Source organism: Micrasema longulum, unplaced genomic scaffold (assembly GCF_059751315.1).
Source record: "Micrasema longulum isolate JH-2025_06_02 unplaced genomic scaffold, ASM5975131v1 h1tg000109l, whole genome shotgun sequence".
Taxonomy (NCBI): domain Eukaryota; kingdom Metazoa; phylum Arthropoda; class Insecta; order Trichoptera; family Brachycentridae; genus Micrasema; species Micrasema longulum.
Window position 1 is genome coordinate 376,832 of NW_028277315.1, and position 16,831 is coordinate 393,662.

General features: G+C 38.8%; 1 protein-coding gene across 4 annotated transcripts in view; it reads left to right on the forward strand.

Annotated features, from left to right (window-relative positions):
• Positions 1-14,068, forward strand: part of Tdg (Thymine DNA glycosylase) — a 53,529-nt gene extending 39,461 nt beyond the window's left edge. For 3 of the 4 annotated variants that reach the window (XM_088238045.1, XM_088238062.1, XM_088238070.1), the window contains exons 5-9: positions 608-838; positions 2,941-3,134; positions 7,453-9,504; positions 11,826-11,917; positions 12,534-14,068. In XM_088238045.1, coding sequence (XP_088094171.1) covers positions 608-838; positions 2,941-3,134; positions 7,453-9,504; positions 11,826-11,917; positions 12,534-13,078 — 3,114 coding nt within the window. In that variant the 3' untranslated portion in view covers positions 13,079-14,068. The remainder of the gene's footprint in view (positions 1-607; positions 839-2,940; positions 3,135-7,452; positions 9,505-11,825; positions 11,918-12,533) is intronic. The other variant, XM_088238053.1, reaches the window with a different exon arrangement.
• The last annotated feature ends 2,763 nt before the right edge of the window (positions 14,069-16,831 follow it).

The following is a 16,831-nucleotide window of genomic DNA, read 5'->3' on the forward strand; positions in this document are numbered from 1 at the left end:
ATTTTATTCAAACCTTGCAAAATTCTATGATCAAATTGCTACTACATAAAGATGTATACCGCCAGAGACACAATATTTCAATATCATTAATGTATAAATCTGTAAATAAATTATCTGTTAGGGCTCTACTTTGGTACAAATGAATTTGTCAGCATGCGTCGCACTCCGAGTATAAACTCAAGTTGGTACATGATTACAACACCAGGTTTACTAGTATGGAAGGGCTAGCTGTTCCTAGATACTGCAATAAATATGGCAAAAGGACACTGCAATACAGTATACCTAAAATATTTAATATGTTACCAAACAATATTAAAAATACTGAGTTAAATACAGGAGTGAGACGTTTGCTCAAATTATGGTTATTTTACTGTAATTATTAACATATTAGTGAAATAATTATGATTCTATTTTATGTCAATTGCTGTGATACTTTATGTACTTCTTAACTAAATATCGTAGAGCCCTCTGGGCGTTTATAAATAAATAAATGTACTCAATTAAAATTCCCTGTAACTTTTATAATTTAGCAGTTGTATAACCTCCCTATTAAATGAACAGTTGTAATTTTTTTTTATTCTTTTTTATCGTTTCTCTTTGATTGTAGTTGCTGCACTTTGGCATCGGCTTCACCAACATGGTGCAGCGCGCGACCAAAGGCTCGGCCGACCTGACGAGGAAGGAGATCAAGGAGGGGAGCCAGATCCTGCTGGAGAAGCTGCAGACGTACCGGCCCAAGATCGCCGTCTTCAACGGGAAGCTCATCTACGAGGTCTTCAGTGGCAAGAAGGACTTCTGCTTTGGAAGGCAACCGGACACCGTGCATGGGACTAATACGGTATATACAATTAATTAATGGCAGGATAATTATCATTAGTATTGTGAAATCAACCTTGGCAATACAGTATAACAAATTAATGACTAACATCAACCCTAAAGACCTTCTTCCCCTTTATCGTTTTCCATTTAATGTTTCTGTATACGCCCCAAATATTGAACTCACATTCGGAGTTGAAAGCCACCTACAGCCCCGGTGTACATTCAACCGCATTCGGTCGTCACGATGGATAGGTTGGAAAATTATCTACACTGATGGATCTCGGTCAGATTCCATCCCACACGGGCGCGGCCATATATTGTGAAGACGACAACTCCCAGAGATTGTACAAATTGCACAATAATGCATCTGTATTTACAGCGGAATGCATTGCAATCAGAGAAGCTGTCAAGTACGCTTTAAGCTCACAATATAGCAAGTTTCTTATCCTGTCGGATTCTCTGAGTGCCTTACAAAAAATCAAATCCCCCCCATCCTCTTACCCCGAGGACGAACTCTGTGTGGAAACTCGATTTCTTTTTTCTTTATCAGAGGCATCCAATAAAAGCATTTTTATGTCTTGGATCCCTAGCCATTGTGGTATTCCCGGTAACGAGAGGGTGGACGAGTTGGCAAAGGAGGCGGTCCATTCCAGGGGTCCTGCCTACAGTAATTTCCTACCACTAGGTGATCTCCTCGTTATGACAAAGGAGAAGCAACTTCGCACATGGCAAGAATATTGGGTAGCCTCCTCCCAAGCCAAGGGAAGACACCTTTTCCAATTGAAACCAAATGTAACAGAAAATCCTTGGTTTTCCAAAGTGATTCTGAACAAATTTGAGACATCTATATGTAGAACGCGCATTGGACATTTTTGTAATAGTTCTCATTTGTTTAGAATCCATGTCCGGGACTCAGCCATGTGCGAATGTCAGCTTGAGGAGGAAGATCTAAATCATATTTTCTTTGGATGCCCCATAAATTATTGTTATCCTGAGTTCCTATCTGACCTCTCCAAAATCAGCGTCCCATTCCCTTCTAATATTTTAACTCTTTTGTCCCCACCCGATAAACATATATTTAAAACTTTATGTAAATATGTAGTTATAAATGGTATTAAGTTGTAAATAAGTTATATATTATGTAAAGTGTATGTCAATCTCAAACTTGACACTGGCTAGAACACCCCAGTTAGGGGTGAAAAAAGCCAATAAAAGAACTAAGAAGAAGAAGAACAAATGCTCATTGCAGGAGGCGAAATCAACAAAAGTTGCTCGGTGAAGTGTGGATTCATCTCTGTGTGGGTCGTTCCGGGTCATATCGAAGCATTTTTTAACTCTTGTGTGGCTGTGATGTCACACTCGACATGGGATACAAGACTTGATATATCTCTCTTATTTTTTTAACTGATGAGTTGTATTTTTGTAATCTCCAAATGAACATTTTCACACCGGATTTGGAAAGTAAAATTTGTATAACTATGCTGGATTTTAATACAATTTTTTTTATCCTTGCTACGTGCGAAGAATGAATGTCCTCCAATACAGCAATAAATCTTTATAAGAAAGAGCACGAAGATAGAGTTCAAAACAAGGACAACAGAGGCGCTGTTCCGTGGCCGGTGTTTGTGTAAAAGAGATTCATTCGGTTATTGGCGGTGATAGATGTATAGAAAAATATAATAAAATTATTATTATTATTAATAATTTTAAGCGAGCAGCTGAAAGCTGATATGCTTAAATCTATTTTAACAAAAGTTAGTTGTGGCGCACTTTAACTTTTCCCAAACCAATCTAGTCCATTTTTGAACCCATTGAGACTACACATTGAGATCAGCTCTTGTGGCAGCTTATTCTAACCATCGACAACTCTATTGCTCAGGAAATGCTTCCGTGGATTTAGATTGAATCTCGTTTTCTCCAGCCTGAGACTATGGCCTCGAAGACAAGCATCTTGTTTAAGCTTGAACATGGGATCCAAATTTAGGCAGCTATAGTGACTGTTGAGTATCTTGTATGTCTATCAGGTCACCCCTTTCTCGTTCCCGTTCCTGCAGCGTTGTGAGACCGAGAGTTTCCAGTCTCTGCGTGTAAATATATAATTTGACTATATTTTATTTCCAGTATATGTGGGTGATGCCGTCATCAAGCGCGCGCTGTGCGCAGCTGCCTCGCGCCGCAGACAAGGTGCCCTTCTACTCGGCGCTGCGGCGTTTCCGCGACTACCTCAACGGCACGCTCGCGCACGTCGACGACGCCGAGCTCGTGTTCCCCGACACCACGTGCCGGCGCGAGCGCGAGGAGAACGAGATACGAAGGTTGGATATGTTTTATTTCTCCCGCGTGCGAACGTCGCCTCGGATCAATCGCTAAGAAAACCGTTGTGGTCCCGTGGCTAGTGAAGTGAAAATTAAATTTAATATCCAATAATATACAGGGTGTTTGGGGCTAAATTGAATTGTCTGAAAGGAGAGGTCATTTGCTATCTCATTAGCCCCAGAAAAAAATTCTAGGCCACACGTATTTTTTTATTTTAATTTTTACATTATCGAAAATCAAAAAATTAGTCATTAAAATTTTAATTTAAAAAGAAGTTTTGGTTACAAGCTAGAAGTTTTATTTCAAATTTAATGTGCACTCTTGTACGGTTCTACGAATTCAAAATAACGTGCCAGTAATGTCTAGTTTTTTTTTAATAACTCGCAAAGTTTTTGGAAGTGGTAAAAATAAACTTATAACTCAAATTTCAATTGCAATTTTAAAAAACCAAAAGCGATCATGATCTTTGAATTCTTTTTAAAAGTTCTGTGGTTTATTTTCTTTGCAACGGTGTGCAATATACTATAAAAACCTTATAATAACTTCATTAATTAGCTAAAATCATGTAACGGGACACATCTGTCTGATATTCGATATTGCTATAAAACACAAGTTTTCGCATAAATTACACGTGTTAATGGGTAGGAACCGCTATTCGATTCTTGTGCAGTAAAAAAATTATTATATCTTACATATGGTACTAACATTCCTAAGACTAGAAATTAAAAATCAAAATTCTGTTTAATTAAACATTTATTTAAAAATTACAATCATTGTTTAAATTTTTGCCCTCTGTTGCGTATGCACGCTCGACATCTTCATCTAGACTGGCACGTAATTTTTTTCTGGGGCTGATGAGATAGCAAATGACGTCTCCTTTCAGCCAATTCAATTTGGCAAACGATGCGCCAAACACGTGTATATCTAGGCGCTATATTAATTGGACATGCTATGGTAATTGGACATGCTATAGTAATTGGACACTTTAAATTTAATGGTAAAAAATAAGTAAAGGAAAGAATTTATCTCCACCATAAAATAGACATTTTTTTGTGTGTTTTTTTCTCAAAATGAACGCATTACATTTGTTTATTTTTAACCATTAGATTTAGAATGTCCAATTACGGTAGCACGCCCAATTACTACATAAAGCACCCACCCTAGCTGAAGTAATTACCCCTGATGTGATGAATGATCTGACAGGTATGGCTGCTGTCACAGTTTGGAACTAACACAGTATTCCTTCGCCCTCACATACGGAAACTGGAAAAGGTGACTTTACTGTAGTGAACATTTATGCTCCTAACTTTTTTTCTATTTAATAAATTGAAGATTTTAAGAGCTATAAATATGCTCATGGCAAAGATCTACATTAGGGCTACAATGAATGCTTTTAAAGTTTCTCTGTTTTTTATTTTATTTTTGCAGTTTTATTATAAATAAATTAATATTGAATTAACTGAAGAAAGACACAGGTCTTAAGAACAGTTTCGGGAAAGAGGTGGGCGCTTTCACTCTGAACAGTTATGGTAATAATATGGATGTTAGATAATTCTTTTTATAATTAAAAAAAAAAAATCATTTTTGAACTGCGCAATTTATTTATTTTTATTTTTAAAATATTTTTTTTATCATTTCACATCTTTTTCAGCCACTTCTTCATCAATTCACCCTCCAGCAAAACTTCAACCGTCATATTTAAACTCAAGAAAAAATGAAGCACATGTTATCCACATGTTATCCATCCATTTATTTTTTAAAAATTTTACATGTTGTTTATTAACAAAAATATATTCATGTCTTATTATTTTCAGTTTTTTATTTATACGAAAACCAAAATTTTTCTGAACTCGGAATCATGACAATAATTATTTTTTCATCTCAACCTCTTTTTTTATAATTGTTATAAAATTATTGTCTCAATTATTATTATTAAATTACTCGCCCCAACTCAACGCAGGACTTTTAGTCCCATAGTGTTGGGACTTATGTGTAATAAACTGTTTTATAAGTAAATAAATAAATAGTAATAAATAGTTGAAAATTATTTTCTTAATGCTCCACTACCCGTGGACAATAAATTGGAAAAAATAGAAATTAGCATTAGATAATTCCATGGTACGCGAAAGTGTTTTTTTGTTCGTGTTTACTATCAAATATCTAAATTTAGTAAATGGGGTCCAAAATTTCAACCGTCCATGCGCTCAGTAGCTGCAAGACTTGTTGTAATCTAACTTATATTTTTATAAATTTGCTTTTTATTTCGTTTTTTAAAATATCACTTATACCCGTATGCAGAGACAAAACTTAAGGTGAGGATAGTACATTCAAATCTCAAATGCGAAGAAAAACCCGAAGGTGAAGACAATAGAATGTACTTTTGAGTTTCGTCTCTGCATACGGGTATTAAACTCTAAACTTCATTGTCAAATAAAATGTTTAAAAATAAAAATGTAAATAGGGGCTAGATTTCTTACTGTCCATGCGTTCTGTAGCTGCAAGACGTACTGTTATCTAGCTCCTATATACTATCATTGTAATATATCATAATTGGAGACGAGGAACTAGAATCCCAACCGTCCATGCGCTCTGTAGCTGCAAGACTTGCTGGGATATTTATTTGTTGTACAGCGCCCTTGAAGTGATTTTCACAAAAATGGCGCTTTATAAATTATCCAAGCATTATTATTATTATTATTATTACACGTCGTAATAGAGCGACCGATTGGTGTGATTTCATAGGAATAGCCCTCAGAGCTGAGATGTGAAATAGGCTACTAATCATCTAAAAAAAAAATATCTTGAAAATTCTTGGTGGAAAAAGAATTCTCCTCTCATGGCAACGGAGCGACCAATTGATATGACAATTTTAACCCTGAAAAATTCAATTAATTCTAAGTGGAAAATAAATTGATACCAAAACATAATAATGATGCTACATGCTTTGTCATCAGAGACTAACGAATCGTTGTTTTTTTTTGCATAGTGATGAGGACCGGCAATGGATCAGGCTACTTCTTACCCCAAAAAGTATATAATTCCATTGGGAAAATTCTTTTTGCTAAACGTCAAAACTAATTCATTTCTCCCTAACACTACCACGCGAGCAAAGCCACTGGTAAAAGCTAGTATTGCTATTAATCAAAATGTCACTTATGAGGAAATTTTAAATAATGTGATTGGTTTTATATTTAACTATTTACATACAGCTTCCCAAAACGCGGAGATGTAGAAATCACATACATTGAGCAGAATGCTAAAAGTTGCACAGTGTGTAAAGTGATAAATCCAGACATGATGACATTTCCACATTCCCTAATAATTCCTTCATTTAAATGGGGGTATCGGTTTCTCCAAATACATATAGACACACACCCATCAGTTTCTCATCATTACGAGACTCGAAGTTCCAATGGCGATCTGATTCTCGACAAATGGTTAGAACGTGACATGGCTGATGCCTTTTTATGTATAAAATTTCAAATAACACTATAGATCGCCCTGAGATTCTATCACGTATAATTTTAGAGTCCCAGGAACGCAGAACAGAAACCAATCTGTATTTAAAATTTCTAAATGTTCCACTTAATCTTTTCAAAATTCAAATTTATGTCAACAGAGAGGTAAAACATTTTTGAGAAGGGAATATGGAAGTCTTATGACCTGGCATTGGCTGGTCTAAGTGGCCACTTTACACACTGTGTAACATTCACCATTCTGCCCATGTTTGAACATCCACATTTCCTCAACTCTTCCATCTGTTGACTTTTGTGAAGCAAAAGAGCTGAAACCTTTGTCACGTGGGTGAGATTCATCCGGCTGAACCAAATCACCTACTAGGCAACGCCTGAAAACAATTTTCCAATTTTTATACTTCTTCTTTTACCAGATAGTAATCAAACATTGTTTTCAAAATTCATTTGTAAATAGAACCTGCAGTATGTGTAATCATCAATTAAATGGTATTGATATATATAACATATCTTTAACTTAATTTAAAAATGAAATTTACAAAATAATCTATTTATGATGTTAGGTTATGTGCAGTTCTGTATGTAGGCACATAATAAATGTACACTGTATGGTCAACTATAGTTGCATAATATGTGCAACTGTGTGACTAATATTCAAAAGTAGATATATTTTGAATAATATGTATTACATTTACATTTTTTGTTATATTATAAGTTGTATATGATTAATTATTTTGTTATGTAAATTTTTTTTTTAAATGAAATAAATTTTCAAAACTAAAACATTTTTAACCTTAAGACGGGTAACCCGTGATTTGTCCTATGAAGTACTAACGCGATGTAGAAATAATTGCAGGCTGCTCGGGCCAGACACGCCGTGCGAGATGATGGTCCTGGAGGACGGGACGGAGGTCCCCGTCAAGAAAAAGCGCGGGCGGCCGAAAAAGGTCAAATTGGAGAATGGGGAGGTCGCGCCCCCGGCGCCTCGTGCCCCCCGCGCGCCCCGCCAGCCGCAGCCCCCAGCCGAGGGACTCAACGGGGAGCAGCCCCCGAAGAAGAAGCGCGGACGGCCGAAGAAAGTGCGTCCCGAAGAGCAGTTCCAGGGTCAGAACCCGGTGCCTCTCGTTACCCAACCGCTCCCTAATATGCCGCTCAATCAGCAGCTAAACCTCGGGCAGGGCATGGACACATACCCCCAAGGGCTGCTGGGCAGCAGAGATTACTCCCAGTCCGCTCTGGGCATGGAGGGCGGCATGATGTACCAAGGCAACCAGTCCATGAGCGGAGGGAACTCCGTGCCCGTCAACGTCCCCGCCACCTCGCCCTACTTCTCCCAGGACGATCAGGGCTCGCTCGGGGGCGTGCGCTCGCAGCCCGGCTACGGCCAGAGCCCTGGTCCCTTCTCGCAGAGCCCCCGGCCTCAGGGCGGCTACAGCTCCAGTCCCCGGCCGGCCGGCTACTCGCAGAGCCCGCAGCGCCACCAGATGGGCTACTCCAATTCCCCCGCGCACCCGCAGAGCCTTCCGTTCTCGCAGTCGCCCGTGCCGCAGAGCGCCCACTACAGCCAGAGCCCGCCGCTGCGACCGCACAGCCAGAACCACAACTACTCGCAGCAGAGCCCGGTCCCCGGCCACCCCTACTCGCGGTCTCCCGTCCCCCAGAACAATCCCTCTAACTACTCGCAACAGAGTCCCATGTTCGCCCAGAGTCCCGCAATGCCCCACCCGTACTCGCAGAGCCCGGTCCCGCAGAACCAGAGGTACTCGCAACCGAGCCCCGTCTCGCAGAATATGGCATACGCCTGTCGGTCCCCCGGGCCCATGGGGCACTCGTACCCTTCATCGCCCTTGCCCCAGGGCACCCCCTACCCCCAGCTGAGTCCCCGAGGGAACCAGTCGCACCCGTACTCGCAATCCCCGATACCGCAGAACTCGAATATCTACGCCCACCCGCAGATCATGTCCCCGGCCCCGCAGCCCCAGGGCTACGGGCAGGGGGCGCCATATTCGCACGGGGGCTACGGCCAGAGCCCGGCGCACCAGCCGCAGTCGCGCCCGGGCGCGTACGGCCAGAGCCCCCCGCGGGGGCAGAGCCTGCCTAACCCGAGCCTTTCGCAGCAACGCCAGTACCACTCGGACCTCTCCAGCGAGATCTCCGCCGCCATCTCCTCCCCGGGCCCCGCCAGCCCCGGCATAGGCCACATAGACTTCGAACCGCCCATCCTCGATGGACAAATCGCGGCTCGAGAAGCCGACAATAGCTCGAGCAGGAGTGTCAGCCAGCGCACTAGTCCCGGCGGCGAACAGCTGAGCTCGCAACAGAACCCCGCCAACTTAGACGCGCTCAATGCGATGGGCGACATGAGCCACGCTTCGTCGCACGACAGCAACGACCTCATGGACTCTTGCGCCAACTCCATGATGCAGATGTCATCGAACCGCCAAATCGGCAACCAGAATCGGCATTCAGCGTTGAATCTAATCGGGCCGTCATCTTCCTCAAACACGTCGTCGCCGATCCCGGACGCGACGAAACCGGGCGTGGACATGTCGCGATCCTCGCAGCAGGTGTACGGGGCGATGTACAACCAGCCGGGGTCGAACGAGGCGCAGTCTCCCGTGTCGAACGAGCAGCGGCTCGGCTTCCAGGTCCCGACGCCGAGCGGTTCCGCCAATTCTTCCTACGGCACGGCGGCCGACTTGTCCGGCGTCACTCGGCACTCCCCGCGCGAGGTGGACAACGCGAGCGTCGCGAGTGTGGCATCGCAGGAGCGGCTAGGCGGGAACTATGCGCTGGGAGCGTACGCGGAGGGCGCAGGCAGCCCCCGCCAGCCCGACAGCGGGGGCCTGTTGGCGCACCACGCAGCCTCCATGTACCACTCCAACCCGTTCAGCAGGTAATTTACAGATTTCTAATATCAATATAATAAATATGTTTTTTTTACATATAAAATTAAGGTACACTGCTAACACGGGCTCATTACATTACATTTTTTTCCACTAAATTAGTTCTATAGAATGTAATATTCAAAACCAGCAAAATTAGGCTCACTCTTACAAATTGTATGAAACTAGTTTGGGGTCATGGATGGCAAAAAAAATTATAAAATAAGACAATTGAGGGCTTTGAAAGTAAAGATAGCAAACTCTCGTTTTGGTGTTTTTGAGAAAAATAACAAAAACTGCTACACTTATGCCAAAGAGAGTCTTAATGTTAGAAATATTATTTTCACTGATCTTAAACTTTAAGATGCAAATAAATTAGCTTTAATAGGAACACGAATTCAAAAACCTTTCTTAATATTTGCATGGTACGGCTATTTTGTAAATTTAAATCTCAAGCCTGTCATTGGTCGAATAAAATGGCTGATAGATATTGCTATGTTTGCTTAACACTATTTTCAAACCATCAGAAGTATGATTTTAAACTATATTTGCAACTCAACTCATGATTTTTATCAAAATATTTTTTTTATTAATATTTTGCACCACAACAGGCCAGGAGGCCCAATTACAGTGGTGAATACATCACAGAACACCCAGGCTTGCAAAAAATCACATTTAATTTTTATGTTCTCACCGGGAATCGAACCCGGAACCTTCCGTGTGTGAGTCAAGCGTCTTAACCACTACACCACGGAAGTAAACTTCAGAATGACATCATAACAAAAAAAAATTTTTTTTTAGGTTGCTATCTTTGCTTCCTTCCAATGCCCGAGAGTTATTTTTTTTTAATTTAAGGTATTTTTGCTAGTTTTTTCTGTGATTTTATGTACGTAATAATGTCTTTTACATTAATTATAAACGTTTTTTTATTGAATTGTCCCACAAATAAGATTTTTATCTTTTTGCCTTCCCGTAGAATTCGTTATATGTTTTCGTTTTCGCTGTGTGTAACCTTAAAATATTTTAGAAAAATTATAATGAAGCTGTTTTGCTGATAATTAGGAAAAAAATATTGATTATTTTTTAATACCTCTGGCATATTATTTATAATATTGCACCTCGAGGTTATGTGCAAATACTGTAGTTTAGAGAAAGAATATTTTACAATACAATGATATTTGTTCATAAAATTATAAACTCTAATAAAAAAACAGAATTTTGGAAAAAAATTGATCGGAACCAGCATGAACACGATCACAATACAAGAGAAAAGAACAAAATTAGACTTCCATTTAGGAAAAAGGCAAAGTCACAAAACTCAATTTTATTTAAAGCAATTAAAAAGTATTACGAAATGGAAAAAAATATTTATGAAGAAAAAAAATAATGGTCAAGACATATGTGATAAACAATTTATAAATTAAATATATTTGCAATGTTATTATTAGAACACACATAACAATATGTATGATATGTGTGCCCTACTTTAAGATTTAAATAAAAAATAAAAAAAAAGAGATGAAAATTTCACTTTGCTTGAAAAACTGGGTTTTTAAAATGTTTTTTTAAATAATTTTTATGCGTTTTTTAAAAACATTTTTAAGCTTGTGTTAAATGTGATTTTTTAGCATTTAAACCTCAAAAATGAGAAATTTCAGTGCGGTATGACGTATGGAATTTGGGCTTTTTTATCTGAGCTTTCGTTGCAGCAATCTTTTATAAATCAGTGCCCTCAAACGATAACACTTTTGGTTTAACGCTGTTTTGCCTATAACTCTGACAGTTGTGCAAGCTAGTGTAAACGCCTACATTGTCGTCGGTTACACTGTTTTGCCGAGCTTAAAAATAATATGTCAACAAGTTTAAACACTAAAAGCCACAGATTTTTTTTTTACGAGTGGAATGATGCGGAGTAATATATAGAAAACTATAATTGGCTTATAATTTTGGTTTATTTGTAAATATTGTATTTTTTAAAATTATAATGGCTGTGGTTTTCTTTTAATAAATAAAAATAAATATCCTTAAATGTGGCAAGAGAATTTATAAAGCTATGATGATTTTAACACTTGTGCAGGGGGCAATAAGGAACACTTTTCCTTTAAAAAACGCATTTCGCCAAAAATGTCGCTTGCGTTGTTCTGCCGATTATGGCTTGATATATTAAAAGGGTTTAAATTTAGATGATTGTTGTGCCCAGTTTAAATGAATCTTTTTTGGTACAACTTAACTGAATCGATTTTACTACAACTGGCCTTAAATTGAAAAATTGTTGGATAGCTCGCTCTCTTATCTTCGATGATAATCTTAAACATGCAACTTTGTGTTTCAGAATGGGGTCCACTCCCCCCTCCCAGCCTCCCTTCTCCCAAGGGGGCGGAGCCTTCAGGGGACTGCCGCTGGACCACTCGTCACCCCAACAAGGTAAACATTAATCCGGAAGAATAAGTTACGAGGAAACATTAACTTTGGCCATTGTAAAAAATCTGTCTGTATGTAGCATGTGATGACAAAATAAACATTATAGATTAAATTTTAAGTCTAATTAAAATCAATATTAATAGAATTACTTTGTAAAGCGGCCTTGAGGCCTGATTTTTACAAAAATGGTGCTATATAAGTTGTCGATAATAATATTACTAGCCTTAACATATAATAAGGAATTGGAAACCTTGGAGCAATCCTAGCAAAAGAGCTAGTCTCTTTTTTGGAATGTTACAGTTTTAATGATTGAATGAAAATAGAAAACCATATTATTTAATAATAAAATAAAACATTGTGGTTAATAACAATATTGTTAAGGAATTTATTACTCGGCCTCCGTGGTGTAGTGGTCAAGACGCTTGACTCACGCACGGAAGGTTCCGGGTTCGATTCCCGGTGAGAACACAAAAATTAAAAATGTGATTTTTCTCAAGCCTGGGTGCTCTGTGATGTAATTCACCACTGTAATTAGGCCTCCTGGCCTGTTGTGGTGCAAAAAAAATGTAATGTAATGTAATTACTAATATTTTTTTTTAATGATATAAATGTATTTCAGGTCCCGTGGACTACGGATCTCCGGTGAAACCCTCCCCCGGCACCACCAAGCAGCAGGACGTGTCCTCCAAGAGCCTGTCGGGGCTGGAGTCCCTCGTGGACCAGATTCCCTCCATCGCGGAGGGCGGGCCCGCGCCGGCGCCGGAGCCCCCCGCGCCGCCCGCGCTGGACGGCCCGTACGCGCCCCTGTACAGCCCCTACCCCTACCAGCCGGCGCCCTACGCGCCGCCCGCCGCCAACGCGGGCTACGCGGGCGGCGGCTTCGTCGGCTACCCGGGGGGCTACGGCCAGCTGATGCGCCCCACGCCGGGCTACCTGCCCGAGGCGCTGGGGGCGTACCACCCCGGCTACCCGGGCCAGTACGCGTACGCGGCGCCGGGGCCCGCGGCGCCCGCGCCCAACTACTCCTACTACAACGGGTACCCGCCGGCGATCCCGAACGCCGCCGCCAACATGCCCACGTACCTCACCTCGCACGTGCTCGACCACATTCACAAGAACGCGGCGGCGGACGCGTCGTCCGTCAGCTTCGGCGGCTTCTGCTAAACCGACGCGATGTGACGACTTTGACACTGACCGTGCGGTGATTTTATCCACAGGAACGCGTCGGCTTCTGCTGAACCGACGCGATGTGATAACATTAACATTTTACCCGTGCGGTGATTTTTAAAACTTTATAATTATTCTTTCTACTGTTATTATAGAAATATCACACCCCCAGAAGCACACTACAGTAAGCACAAGTCTGCCATTTTGCATGAGAGAAAAAAACCTTTTTAAAAATATTGGTGGTGTAGTGGTTTAAGACGCTTAACTCACGCACGGAAGGTTCCGAGTTCAACCGATTTTTCTTAAGCCCGGGTGTTCTGTGCTTTAATGAGGAACTTCAGCCCTACGGAAAATTAGATACAAAAAAGTTTTCTTGCGCACGGTAAAAATTAAAGCATTAAATTGTAGAGCAAAATTTCTTGAAAATGTACAAAAAATAATAAAAAATATTTCAATAAAAACGCACTACTTTGAATGACGTCATTGGTTCATACGAACCATCCGATGATATGAGAGCTCTGAAGGATGTCCGGTTTGGTCACCGCAAAGGAACCGATCGGAAGAACTGTCACAAAACAACCTCTGATGTCGCACTCGGAGTTATTTCAGAAATACAAAACTTAAAAAAATCGTAGCGCTGTAATACGATATATAAAAATAAACATAAAAGAAATTTGGCTTAGTTTAATATTTTTTTGAAAAATAAAAGACACTGAACTTCTTCATTCACCGCTGTAATTGGGTCTCCTGGCGCCTGTTGTGGTGCAAGAAAATTTAGGAAGCTGAGTAATATATCTCATACGTCGGAATATTAATTCTTGTAAATTAATATATGCATATTGACATTGTAATGCCCGGTATTTGATCATTTGTTTGTTATTCTTGATACTCTATTGAATTCAAAGAATAATTATGTTTGTAGTGTATCTCGCTCATAAAAAATCGTAGAGATGCGTCACTGTTTTCCTAAGAAAATAAAAATAAAAACGTGGTCAAACTGCATTCATAACTCGAAACGGCCAAATTTAGACTCACGGCAGTGTACTTCTGGGGTGCGATATATTTGTTAATCGTTTAGGCGTCAATGCGCGCGGTGATTATTATTAGTAATTATTGTGAATTCGGTCACCGAGTCTTGTATGAAATTGAAACTAGTCGAAAATTTTGATCAATCTATCGATTTACCCCATCGTCCCTCGGATGTATTTAGTAATATTATTATTTTGTGTTTCTTTCCATGAATATCTTCCCCCTACTTCCAAACACGACAGATTTAACTTACAATACAAATGTACAAAATTCTCTTTTGGATAAAGTTATTAATTAGGTGGATTTAAACTTAATTATAAAGTAGTCAAAGTGTAATCTAGTGGGAACTCAATTAATGAATACATTTTGACTGTTTGAATGTGTCACAGCTTTTCTTTAGAGTTGTAATGATGTGTTTTGATTTATGAAATACTCAAATCAAATTGCTTTAGAAAAATTATGTTTTTACCTTGTTAAATCATGATTTATTTGGCAAATTTTTATAATGCATTAGTTTCATAAGTCTATAATTTAAAAAATATTTTAGAGTATAAAAGACATTTTTTCTATTGGATTTAATTTTCTTAAATCTTTTTTAACAATGACGAAGAACCTCTTTGAGATGGGAACATGAAAGCCTAGCCAATTACGGGGGCTTATTACCTGTCATTGGATGGTCTAATTTCCTTAATAAGATGCTCTCCATCTCTGGTGTAATATATGCCAATCCTAGAGGGTGGGATCCAGTCCGTGCCTACAAATATTTGGTTTTTTAACGCTTACGAAATCTGCTTTACTGAATAATGTACTTAAAATCTTGTACATTTTTTTTATTGCTGTGATATTTTCAAAGTTGTTCAAAATGTATAAACTCCTTTTTTTTTTTAAAATAAAAAAGTGATATCCGAATAGATTATTATAGAAATCATAGAGCAAAAATGACTGGCTCAGAGTAAAACACGATAACTACCGCATTTATTAAATTGCTACTTAATAATTTTCTAAAAACTCAATTACTGTGTTTTTATAATAGTGTTATTTTTTTATTGCGGAAATGGAATCGTCATTAACAAAACAGAGATATCATATGGCATTATGACTAATAATTCCGTTGATGTGTTCAATTTAAACTATTTTTATGTTTGCAATCAAGTACTACCTAGGAAAGTGGCTTAAGTGCAATTTTCAACACTTGTTGAATTTCCTAACAATTTTATTTTTTAGATTTTCACAGGCGTTCAATAAATATTGCATATATCTATCCCGTAGGGCGTAAAATGCCTCGTTTTCAGGTAATTCAAAATATGCGTATTTTAACCTATTCTAGAAAATTAAACCAATTTCACGCATAAAAATTACACCATTACCAGCGTAATTTTTTGCTTATTTGAAAATAATAATTATTTAAAAATGTGAAAAGACCTTATTTTCCCTAATGCCCTTAGGAAATAATGCATATTTAAAAAAAAATAATTAGCCATATTGATTAAAAATGTCAAATATTTAAGTCAATAGTATCTCTGTGATTGACACCAGATAATTCCTTCTGTAAATAACATACGTTGTAAAAATAGTTATTGTGATTTACTCTGATACGGTCATATGTAACCTTATTCAAACGTTTACATTTCCGAATGATAATTATCCCTCTTCCTAAACCGTTCTCTGATCAAAACTGTGGAATACATCCACGGCAGTTACTCAAAATAATTTCTTATGGACATGAAAATATTTATCTTTAATACTGTATCAATCCTAAAGGACTTTTACTTGAGAGCAGCCATCGAGTGTGAAACACATATTGTCTCCGTGTCCATGCGGATGAAAAAGATACATAATAATTGAACATGTATAATATTATTGAATATGAATTTGAATGCTGTGAAAAAGAGACAGTTTAAGGTCTGTCGAGGGTCATGGATATATTCCGCAGCTAGAAATGAAGCGATCAGTAGCTGAAATAGAGATGTTAAAAAGATCATTTTTGATTAAATCGATGTCACAGGGTACCGTTTATATAGAACTGTTGAGTGTAAATACTTAAGTAACATTATTTGCTATTATTGTTAGATGTTACGTTCATTAGCAATATTTTCTTTTACATAACATATATATATTATTCTAATTATCGAGCATTACTATTAAACTAACTACATACGAATAAATAAATATATATAGCACATTAAATAATATCTCCAACACTTTTTAATATGCATTTTGACACATTTATTTTATTGTTAAATATAAGTTTTGAATTAATTTTTTAATACAGTGAATTTTTATTAGCATAATACCGTTTTCACCAACTGTACTTAAATATTAACTCGTTGATGTGTGTTTAGATTCTGTTGCTTGAGATGATCATAAGCAGCTTAATAACATATTTTATATCTGCGAAGGATTTTTGAATCAAAGAGATACCGTACGAATTCACTGACCCAAAATAATAATTTTGTAGTTTGTCTTTGTTTTGAAATCTTCTTTCACTTCTTCAGCCTTGCTTTTTCCACCTCTTCCTCTTTCTGTCCACTGCTTTTTTCATCCACGCTCTACCTGCTATCGGGGCGGGGCAATGTCATCAGCCCAACTCCTTTGTGCCCTCCCAACACCTCGTTTGCCCACGGTCTCCACTTTATTATTCTGGGTGTCCACATGTCATCATTTTGTCTCGCCGAATGTCCTGCTCACTGCCATAACTCGACACGACTCCGGTTCGGCACC